This window comes from Typha angustifolia, chromosome 5, assembly GCF_048772165.1.
Source record: "Typha angustifolia cultivar Huaian chromosome 5, ASM4877216v1, whole genome shotgun sequence".
NCBI lineage: Eukaryota > Viridiplantae > Streptophyta > Magnoliopsida > Poales > Typhaceae > Typha > Typha angustifolia.
In genome coordinates this window covers 4,004,730-4,017,133 of record NC_133243.1, presented here as the reverse complement: position 1 = coordinate 4,017,133, position 12,404 = coordinate 4,004,730, and the positions used below count along the sequence as shown (strand labels likewise).

At 34.1% G+C, this 12,404-nt stretch overlaps 1 protein-coding gene across 1 annotated transcript in view; it reads right to left on the bottom strand.

Annotated features, from left to right (window-relative positions):
* Positions 1-207: 207 nt before the first annotated feature.
* The window catches only part of LOC140760563 (uncharacterized), a 30,136-nt gene continuing 17,939 nt past the window's right edge, over positions 208-12,404 (bottom strand). Inside the window, exons 8-11 of the mRNA XM_073097567.1 lie at positions 11,688-11,848; positions 10,927-11,018; positions 10,591-10,687; positions 208-746 (exon numbers count right to left, since the gene is read on the bottom strand). Of these exons, the coding sequence (XP_072953668.1) occupies positions 701-746; positions 10,591-10,687; positions 10,927-11,018; positions 11,688-11,848 (396 nt within the window). The 3' untranslated portion in view covers positions 208-700. The remainder of the gene's footprint in view (positions 747-10,590; positions 10,688-10,926; positions 11,019-11,687; positions 11,849-12,404) is intronic.

Below are 12,404 nucleotides of genomic sequence, written 5' to 3'. Positions count from 1 at the left end.
TTGATTAATACGTGCAACCCCTCTTAAAACACTCGTAATTTCTGCTCAATGTGCTATGCTTACCAATAGTAGGGCTTATAATGTAATCTTCATCAATGAGAGATAAAACCAACAAAACTATTATCTTCTCTGCTGTTCATTCTTGTTACATATTTGTTAACTAGGATGACAGCAGAGCTAAAAAATGATTTGTGGTATCGGAACATATTGAAGAGGAAAAAAGTACACTCCTGTAAGTCTTTCCTATTAAAACTGTCAATATATTATGAGAAAGATCTACAATTCCTTTTAAAACATAGTATATGAAGAGCTATCTATATCAGAATATCGGTGAATTCTACATCAAATAGTATGTATCTTCTGGAGCATCAAAGAACCGAATTACGAAGAGATGAACCTCAGGTTTAACAAACTTATATCTTGTAACATCTTCTGTTAGCTGCTAAAAGAAGTTTACAGTTCCATTTTTTTTTCTGCCAATATTGACCATGGAGAGTAACTTTACAGGAATCAGGAAAAAAAATGATGGCTGAAAAAGAATAGCTTGAGAGGCCTCTGATCCATTAACTCTTGAATACAATCCTCCTGTGTGCAAAGTTTCTTGGTAAAATGTCTGGCTCCCGGAAGCTTCAAAAAAAGCGCAACGATATACGCTGTGGCCCATGAAAAATATCATATATACAGTGTGAAGAAATAACACCTAAAGATTGTCTTTCAGCCATTTGACTGCTCCATTGGCAACCGACCTGAAAATTTTGCAGAATCTTACTTGTCAATCAATAGCAAAACATAAAACATCAAATAAACATCAATATAAGTAAAGAAATATTGTGTTTCTTTTGTGAAAATATGTAGCAAATATAGAAAGCCAATCAACCATAAAGCATTCAATTTTTAAAAAATATAATTAATGTTGTGGATACTTCTCTTTCCTATATACTTATTGAAACACTGGGATTCCTATCAATATGACTCAAACATAAGAAGACTACTACCTTTTATTTCTGATCATATACAGAAGTTCTCTTTGCGAAGAACTTGAGTTCGCTTGTTTATTTTAGGATTTATATCAAGTCAATTTCTTTTGATTTATAGATTGAATTTGCTTATTTATCTTATATCTTATTAGGTAATATGCTATATAATATATGAGACATTTGTTATGAATAGTTCTTTTAATGGAAAAATTGGAGATCTCCTTATATAAACTATCCTATGTAACAATATATAATTCCTCAATTGAGAAAATGCAAATACGCAGGTTTTCTAAACCTGAAACCCTAAAATATACATATAGGAGCTATGTATCATACGCGTATTGTATACTTATTTTTCAAAATTTGCCATATGGATGAATCTGTATTTTATCCTCTTCATATCCCATATCTCTATCCAAGTTCCATAGCAGCCAAATAAAATGACATTTTCTACTAGTCATTTACTCGGCAGCAGGAAGACAGATTTTTCTAGCTAAGGAGGGGACTTCGAAATCTTCAGTATCTTAAATTCACTGCCTTAATCTGGATTTAGTCAACAATTGCTAATGTAATTCTTCATTGGCATGTTGTCAAGCTTATTTCATGATTAGAAGATTTCAGTAGCTCTTATATATTAACAAGTACAAGGCAAAACAACAACAGAAATCCATTCGGTAATCCAAAATTAGAGAATAATTTGCAAGTTAACCTTACTTTATAATCACCAGAACTATAATCATATGTTAGACAACTATACACTGCACATATTATTGCACAAACAAAAAGTTCATACTGCTTGCTTTCACATTATTTATAAAAGTGCATTCTTCTGCTTGCAGAAACATGTGTTGTGCATGAAAAGTGTATAATGCTTACAAAAACGCCAGTAAGCATAAAAATTGTACACTGTAAAGACAAAACAGCCCTGGCTAGCAAGTTGGGTTTTGGTCCATGTTCAATGAGAGATTATAAAGGGAATTATCTTGCAAATCATCCCAAAGTTAGAATTCCCGATATTTAGACAACAATTAATATTAGAAATTTAGAATGACAATTTAATATGATAAATAAACATACCAAGACGCCAATGCAGTACAATTACCAAGAACCTGATTTTCAGTAAATTCATCTGATCAGCAAGCTGATTCATTCAATTATGCAAGTCAACTTACTCTTCTGAGTACTTCTCTCCGCAAATAATATATATATAAGAAAATAAAGACACGTGCGCCATATGTCATTTAATACCATATATTTCTTCATTGACTTCATTGTTGATGCGTAAGTGTCTTGGAAATATATAATATGATGGACAGTGTGATCATTAATTGGGTTGGCAAACTTTTTCAATAGATGGCAAAACAAGCCTATTCCCAAGGAGTATATGAAAGAAAATTCACAACAAAAATATGTATTCTGTAGATTAAGAAGGCTGGTGACCTACAATCCTGAAACAATTTGTGGGAAGATGAAGTCCCATCAGACTTCTCCTTCTCTCTAGACTGTAAGAATCTGGCATTACAACAACTATCAACGCATCAGTTTCCTCAATATTGCTGGAGGACGAAAGTCTAATGGATTTTATAGAGTTCTACATTTCCCGTTATTAGTTTTATTTTATTTTATTTTTTTGAATTATGGCCACATTTTATTGTAGAAGATTACTATTTGCAGTATTGTAGCATAGGTACAGTAGCAATGAATAGTCTAAATTAGGGCTTGTTTAAGTTATCTCAAGAATCCTATTAGATTAAAAGTTCAGTTTAGGTTGGGCTCGTTAGGGTTTCTTTTCTATAAAAGGCTATGAAAGGATCAAATATGAATGAACAGGTGATCATTTATGAAAAACATTTTTTTTGGCTGTGTCATCTTATTTCCTTCTTTCTCCCTATTTATTATCTTCCTCCCTAAAATATTACTCTCTCTCTCTCTCTCCATCTTCTACCTTTTCTCGTCTCCTTATTCATCTCAATCAGAAGGTCCACAAGATCATAAGACCCCTACTTTGTTCTACATAAGTTTGGTATTAGATTGAATATATTAAACTTATCTACTGGGTCTCTTCCTTGATCCTCCCTTTTCCTTGCTTCACCTTCATTTTTTTTCTTGCTGATGGCTCAAATTTTCCACAAAATCATAGGCATAGGTGAGAAAATATTTATGAGAGATACCTTAAAATCAATGACATTATTACAGACGTGTTCGAACAAAGTAAGGCTGCTGTATGTAATGTTTGTTGACCCAAGAATTGCAAGCCATCTATTGGGATGCATCATAAAATTACATCATCATTTTCATCCCTTAATAGTTAGTACTCATCAAGTGCCTTCTCAAGATCTACAGACAGTTATTCCATATCTGACTCCAAAAGTAGAAGTTTGTGCGCCAGAAGATCCCCTATTGAAAATTTTATGGCTGAAGATCTTCCTCAAGAGAAATTTGAAAGCAATCTCATTGAAGCCATAGGATTAATAAAGTAAAAGAAGATCATGGTGTGAATTATCATATTTTTTTCTGATCTGGAGAAGTGTCAATACTAAAATCCATTCTACAAGTCAACAAATTCTCCTACTTTTAATGTTTATCAGATCCTCCAAAAATCCATGCCCATTAATCTATGAGTAGTGGTTTCATTATTGCTACTATTGATCATGAGAAGAACTCAATTTGACATACACCATCAGATTCCAAAGATTATACGGCGCTGATTCAAGATTTAGCAACTATCGGGATGATCTTGAGGTCGAGGTACGAGCAGCGAAACGAATGGACAAAAGTCTAGTCATTTATATAGTTTGACTTAGGATTATTAGTTTTATTTTTACTTGTTTACTGAATAACTGTAGCATCATATTATCCATGGCTGTAGTGTTTGGTACTGTCGCAGTGAATAGTGCTAATGAATATTTTATTATAATTTGTGAAGGAATCCTAAATAGTCTAGATTAGGGTTCATTTAAGTTACCTAAAGAGTCCTATTAGTTAAAAGTTTGTTGTAAGTTAGAGTTTTCCTATAAAAGGCTATCAGAGGCTCAAACATGAATGAACTGATGATGAATTTATGAAAACAAGTTTCTTTTGGGCCCCACAAGGCAAACAAAACACTTCTTTGGTGTCCGTCAAAGGATCCGGAGGTAGGGGATGACCTCTAATTAATCTGGCTATTCGGTTTAAAGGGAAGGGCCTCGTCGAAATCATTGACTTCCTACCCGACGCCATGGCCATGGTCCAGTTATTGAAGAGAATTTCCAGTCTTCAGTCCTTCTCATCAGTGCAGAGTTTGGTGGCCCAAAATTGACTTGGTTTCCACCAAAAGGCCTCATCTCCAAAGCCTGGATTGACCCTCAGTCAAGTCAGCAACTCCACGGAGTTGATTCAGCAAGTCTTCCCCAAATAAATTATCTCTCCCCTCTCTAATATATTACTCTTTCTCTCTTGTTTTCTTATATTCTACCTTCTCTCAGTCTCTTCGTTTATCTCTACCAGAAGGTCCACCGTCAGATCATAGAACCTACTTTCTCCTACATTAAAGGTTCTCAACCTAGAAAGCACGGATACTCCAAAACAGGTGGAGTACCCATATCCAATATGTATCAGAAATATTTAGATTAAAAATAAATCATTTTAATTGCTAAATATAGCTTGGATATGCATAGATACACAATGCATACGGTTTGTATTTGGTTATCAGTTATATTGGGTGAAAAGAAGCTATTGATTACGTTTAAGTGAGAGGAAAGAGCTATAAACCCTATTCCCCTCATTCCTCTCCCAATGTGCCCTATCGTTGCATCGGTCTTTCTCTGTTGATGACAAGGCATGCCTTCCTCTCTCGACGGGGATCTCCTTTGCTCGACGACTTGTTTCTTTCTATCTCGATGTCGAGTGACTTCCTCTCTCCATTGATGATGACATTGACGACAACACCACTATTTCCTCTCTCTAATGATGATGACGACGACAAAGACGAACACGATGATACGTGATGACAACCCTCGTTTCCTTCTTGAGGAAAGATATATTTTTCCCTTTCTTTTTTCTCTTTCATTTTGGCAAGATACAAAAGCTTTTGTTTCTTTTCAATTATTTTCTTCTTTTTTTCCTTGAAGTTGGTTGCGGTAAGAGAAATTTGTAAGAATAGGCCATAGGGTTTGTATAAAATGTTTTGATGTTAGAAATATGTTAGTATAGGCCACGATTCGAAGAATTGGCCGAATTGAGATTAGGATCAGGTTGGATCAGCCGATCATCTTTAACTCTCTCTCTCTTTCATTATTTCCCCTCTCTACCTCTTTCTCTCACAACCATAGCTATTGCTTCTCCGACGTAGAAATCTAGCTCGGGCACACTCCACCAACGCAGATCCAACTCCGAGGACCTCGACTATGTGATTTTTTTTATTTGATTTCTTTCTCTCTTTTCTCTTTACTTCACTATAGTTTTTTCTTCTCTCTCTCCTTCACTATGGCAGAGTTTTTTTTCTTTTCGTTTCTTCCACTCCCTGCAGCAATTTTAAATAAGTTAGTAATTTTTTAGTTTTTAGGCTTCATATGTGAGTAATTCTTATTTTATCATTTTTTCAAAATAAATTAGAAAATTTTCTATAATTTTAAATAATATTTAAAACTTTATGTAATTAAAAATAGTCAAATCCGATCTGAGCAGCGGATTTGGTCGATATGGTAGATACGTATTGTTTTTTCGGGAGGCCGATCCCGATCCCAATTTTTTAAACCTTGGTATAGGCTGTAAATTTTGTATAAAATCTTTTGATGTTAGAAATATATTAGTATAGGCTAGTAGAAGAAATATTTTAGTCTACAAATGCTTTGATGTTGACAATAGATTTATAAATATTTTTTATTAATTAATTTATTAACATATCTTTGTTGTATTTGTATCCTGTCTTTTAAGAATTTGAAGTATGCCCAAATCTGCATTGCCGTATCCCTATATTTCGTATCCGCATCCATACTTCATAATTTTCAACCCTTACACCTTAGTATAACCTTGAATAAGGCTTCGCATTTAACAACTATTGAAATAGATCATTGTCATAAGAATTTTTCTTTTCTTCCTATTTCAGTTAAAGTACAAAATTGCATCATTCAAGTTGTTCATTTGCTAGGTGTAGAGATATGATGTGTTTACAAAAAATCTGTTTGCTCTGAAAAGGTTTGGGAACTCTGAAAGAAATTGTCAGTGTAATCTCTAATGTTGATTCTTCCTGAATGAAAATGTAAAATGTGTTTCTACCCCCTTTTAGGATAATATGATTGGATCCAATTTCACAGTTTTCTTGAGAAAAGTTTTACACTAGCTGTCAATCTACGTAACACAACACTCCATGCTCATCCTGGCTTGGGAAAATCTTGTGGACAAAAAGCAATCAGAGAAGGAGTTGGTCAAATTAACCTGAACTCACAATTATGACACTTTCAGAAGTACTCATAAACTCAATCTGAGGCTCATTGAGCAATTGAGAGGTCCCCAGCAGTCCATCAAAGAGCTTCTGAATCAGAGCTAATCTACCAAAACATAAAATATAATCCAGACGAACTTATATCGGGATCTTCAGGAAAATTTCAGAAGAATATTAACAACTTCCATTAATTAAACTAGATAAAGAACAAAACAATCTTATCTAATTTGATACCAGAATTGAGACCAGATTGTCAAAGGAAAGGAATAAGAATAAAATAGAGAAGGTACATAAAATGATATCTTAAGTCAACAGCATATAGCACAGAAAGCTGCTCCTTATTAAGTGTATTTCTTTGGGAATATAGCTCACTATAGCCCGATAACTGGTTACTTTATTGCCTAACTTTTCTGGATATAAACAACATAGGTTCCCAAAGAACTCTTCTGCTTTCCATAGCTATGAAAAGACTTTAAAAGTTGATGCCTTCCTCAATAAAGCATTGAAAGCATATTATGTGTGCATAGTGTGTAAAACTCGATGCTTGAAGAAGGCACTTTCCTTTCAGTCTCCAGTCTAGCTGCAATGCTGTTACTCTTTCCAATACCTACTAACACACTATGCTTTCTCCGTCATCCTCATTTCTTTATAGTTCCATCCAAAACTAGCCTCACTGATGCAACACTTTTATTTGGTATTTTTTCATTTGCTATCAATTCTCTTGGTCTTATATGGTGAAGGGATAGGTTATGTCTGATATGACTGGCGTTTTTCTGTATATGTTCCAGAATGTAATGCGCTGGGCCCCTAGTATTAGGAAATGGATGTTATCTCGATCTTGCCTTGCTTGTGTTAATAACTTAATATAGCAGTTATACCTATCTATTATACATCACATATATAATCATACTTTCAATGGCCATAATGAGTACAAGGAGAAACAGTAAGGCCTGTTCAATTGGAAACCTCTATAGGAAGTATCAACCAGCAACTTTCATGTACTACTATTACTTAATAGAAAATTCAAAAAAAGAACCAACAAGAAGGTGATGTAATTAAAAAAATTAACATGCATATCTGAGATTTTAAATCTGGAAATGATCTCATTCATCAATTTTGTCACAAAATACGCAGAATAAAATGTATAACTATCTTCTGACATTTGAGACACACTTCAGATGGACACATTGTTATCAAATTTGTGCTGGAGTTGCTATAGAATCACCTCCAGAATCCATGCTTCTCTTGCACTTCTGAACAGCATAATCTTCTTTTCTCTCTGGTTCTATTGGTTTCTTAAAAAAGGTATCATACATAAGATGATTATATCCTACTTGAATTGAGAAATGAATCATCAAATGATGGTCCCTCTAAAATCAACCACTCTAATTGAAGCCTTTCTCTACAAATTGATGTGCTTTGCAAATGCTGAATAAAAGAAAACAAGTATGGTTTGTCCTCTCAGCCACACTAAAACGAAAAATTGTTCTCAGAAGGCAATCAGAATATGGAGGTGCAAATTCAAACCCATAAAACTAAAATTTGTGTAGGTAAAATTATCCCCATTTGGAGGTCTTAAATATTGCAACTTGAAACAAATTAGGTTCTACATTGGCCAAGAAAATATGGGGCGGAATAGAATATGTTCCAGAGATGAATTTCAAACAAATGTAAATTAGTAAGCCAGTTCCATACTAAGTTCTTTTAGACCAACCAGGTCATTCAATTAGCTAACCTAGTCAAAAATGATATACTTCATATTCAACTCATTTACTCAGGTCTAGGTCAGTTCCAAATCGTATTGTTTAAAAACTATATATAAGTTAATTCACCAAAAATAGTTATTTATGTCAAAGATAACAGGGACAGGCACTACTTAAGGTACCCCCTTGAATTTTGATTTGTTGCACTTCAGATAAACCCCGGTAGTATATCACTACTTCTCTCCAACTTAACTGTACCAGCGTTTTGGTAAGCTATTTTCCTTCCAAAAACCAAAAATGGTGATTAACATCCCCTTTTCTCTATTAAAGCACCTTCCAAGGATTTAAAGCCGCCGATACACTGCCGAGAATTATAATGAGAGTGTAGAGAGAGGCAGAAAAGGAAATAATGATAGCGCCCGAATGAGGGTAAGCAGAGCGGGGAGAGAGAGGGCTAAAGGAAGACAAAAGAGAGACTGGAGAAGAGATTGGTGGCAAAAAAAGTCGGCTGGAATCCAAGCCACTGGAGGGGATGAAGATAAAAGTGAGAACAGGTTGGATCAAGTTTGAGTTGTGTTTGTGCTTACCCACCACACTGAAACCCATTAATCTTAAGTAAAACGGGTTTCAGTGTGGTTCATATTTTATTTGGCCCACCTGATCCCCGCAGAATCAAATCAAATTTCAGGGGGATACCTTGAATTTGAGACTAACCTATGATAATATAGGGAATAAGATGGAGCAAAGAACATAATGCCAAAAGTAAACGACTCCCCCAGATGGATATGGAGTGTCGACATTGTAATTGTTTCTTATGTGATATAAATTTGATTGCTTTAATGTTCAAAAAGATATGTATTCACACAATAAAATCTCCATCTTAATGGGTGAGAAGACGGAAATTTGATTTAACATGTATAACTAGACAAGGAAAAAAAATGCATGAAAGACAAATAGAAAGTGTGTAGGTTTACCATATGAAGCAGGTTCTGCAAGATGGTTTATTATATACTCACATTAATAGCTAAAGGTATACATAATTCAAAATTTAACTTCTAGATATTAAAATAGTAACATAAGGGTATCCGTGCAAAAACAAAGGTTTTTAACAAGTATACATGCAAATAAGATATTTAGTAAGGATATACATGGAAATAAAGGAATATTAAGGGTTACATGCAAAAACCCCAAATCATGTAATGAATTTAACAAATACCAGAGGTGTTTTATATTGTATGAAGATCAAACTTTAAAAAGAATACTCTAGCAACCTTGCATAACAACACCAGGCATAGACTTTTCATCTTTCAATACAACATTCACTAGACTTTTTAATTAAAGTTAGAATAAACCTAAAGGTTAAAAAGAATCCCAGTGCACAAGGCTCTCAACTATGCAAGGTCTAGGGAGATAACATACATGCAGTCTTACTCTCACTTATTAAGACTAGAAACCATGACCTCTTGGATGCAAGGGGAAAGCCTTACTACCACACAAAGTGATGCCCTCATAATAAAGTTAAATGTTGCATTTGGAAAAATTGTGGAACAACTGCAACCTTGTAAGAGTGTTGATATTATTAATCAGTCAAATTTACAATCTACAGCATATGCGATGTCCTATCCTTGGATCTAATTCCTTATCTTGTTCCTCTCACTCATTTCCCTTCTTTCTTTTTCTCTGAAAAAGTAATTTGCTGCCTGACAAGAAAGAGAACCTTTGAGTGCAAGTTGAACCAATTCAAAGAAGTTCTGTGACAAGATTAAACCAGACCACAGCAGCATCAGCTGATTTATTCCGATGGTATTATAGCTTATAGAGATGATAGATCTGCCATCTCATCCTCCAGCTCTAGTACTGTGTAAAACAGATTTTACTGTCTTACAATATAATAGATATACAAGATATAAGTATATAGCAACACATAAAAGAGACAAAGATCCAGCATCTCTTCCATTTCTCTTGGATACACACAAAATAAAGCACCTTCCGTAAAAGCCAAGTACAGAAGGCGAGATGTACTTCCAAAATAAACTCTTTTGGATGTTCGGTACAACCACCTACACTTACCTTAATCAAGTAATTTGAAAAGCCTCGGCTAAAAACAAAACCCTAGGCTAGCTCTTGATTCTAAATTGTCCAATATTTGACTCAATAAGAGGCACTTGACAAACTTCAGTTTGACTCCAACCCACATAATATTGAGATATTCTAGCTTGCTCCGTGGAGACAAACAAGAATTCTCATAAAATGGATTTCTTACCTTTAAGATAAGAAATACTTATATGGTAAGAAATCCATGTCTAGAATGCAGTCAAGTCACATGTATACTTCGACAATGCATCTACAATTTCCTAAAAGGCTAAAACTTCATAGGTAAAATCTTGGATTTAGTTCTTTGCCTATTCAAGTCAATATATTCATCATAAGAAGCCACTTATATACTTGGTAAAATATTATTCGTGGAAATATAGATATTAAGACTTACCCAGCAAAATCTTTTAGTTGCTGCCAGAAGTCTGTCTGCCCACCATTTTGATCTGAATCTTCAGGCTCAACAATTTGTGGACTCTCCATTCTTTTGGCTGCAATCAGAATTATACTCGTTAGCTTTTAAATAAGACATGAATCACATGATATTTCATAACTCAATAAGTTTTGAAGTTAATTTGACAAGAAATATTGAATTAATGATTTCAAATAGACGCAAGTACAACAAATGCAAATAAATTACAACCAACCATTATAACCATTTAAGTATTCAATACTCCTAAGTACCTGCAGAAAGAACCAATTGTGTGTACTTGAAATGCTATAAGCTTACCCTGTGGTTGGGTACTACTACGGGGACGTGCACGGCTGATGCTACCATTTCTTAGAGAAGCAAGTTCTTCAAGCAAGTCACGCTCATGTCCACTATGAAAGAACAAATATTAGAATGAGGAATGCAAAATATGGTAGTGAATAGTGAGTGAACAAACAGGTTTTCTGAGTGCCCAAGGCTCCCATATACATGAGATTGAACTTAATATATCATAACACTAATAAATTGAAAGGACATAAATAGACAACATGAGATTGAACCTAATATATCAACCAAATCAAGGATCAAATTGAATATCAAAAAGTAGTTATTCAACCAACAAAAGCTCTTCAAATTTACCACAATAAGTGTGTTTACATATAATAAACAAGCTTCGACAATTCATAACATGAAAGTATATGTCTTATTATGTACACTAGTATTCCCAAGTAGACATCTTTGTGAAGGACTGTCCCAAAAAGAGGTTTACATTGAAATACTTTTTCTCTGAAACTGGAAAGTCATATTTTTATGTGCCAATCTTTGTTCATAACTGCTTCTAGAACTTTTAAGATCAACAACATTCCATAACCAAAATCAATCCTACAATTAAGTGACCATTTAATGTTAAACTGAGTTATTATGTGGAGATCTTTTTTTTTTATTTCTAAAATGCAGTCTCCTGAAGTTAAAACAAAGAAACAGGTATTGCATTTCTCATTCCCTTCTTTCATAGAAAATCTACATGGAAAATAGCCCATATGCAAAACTATAATTTTCACCTGATGCGGTTTGGTATAGTGACTTTGATAGTGAATAAATGATCGCCACGTATTGATGGGTTATTCAACTTAGGAACCCCTCGCTTTGCTAAAACCACCACATCACCTGGTTGGGTGCCCGAAGGTATTTGAAGCTCTGTAGACCCATCAACTGTTTTCACCTACTTAATACAATATTTTACATTAAGAAATAGGATTTCAGCATAATAGTAGCACATAGATGACAGATCACATATGGGAAAAACAGTGATCATGATAGCAGTTAAGTCTCTACTTTTTAAATGAACTGATAGTAAGTAATTTGTCTAGCAATTGGTCTTGATTGATCAGCCTCTATAATATTGGAGCAGCATAGGCCTGTTCTACACATAAAATGGATGTTCTAGTAGATGTAAACTAAAGTTAATTTTAATGAAAAACGGATAGGTTTAGAGCCTCTAGGCTGAAATTTAATATAAACTTTAGTCCCTTTTTTCCAGACTTAACAAGTAAAAGTGCTCAATAATCAACACTCATTAAAGTATTCAATTAAGGCATGCTTGCTCTTTCACCTTCTAGGGATAAAATTAAAGATAGAGTAATGTACTAAGTAGATAATGTGAAACCTTCATCTCCTAGATATTCATTTTCTAGATTGTTTCTAATTTTCGCATATTTACACTTTTGCGATAAGTTTGAAATATTAACACAGCCAAAAAGTAAATCTAACAAGACCAG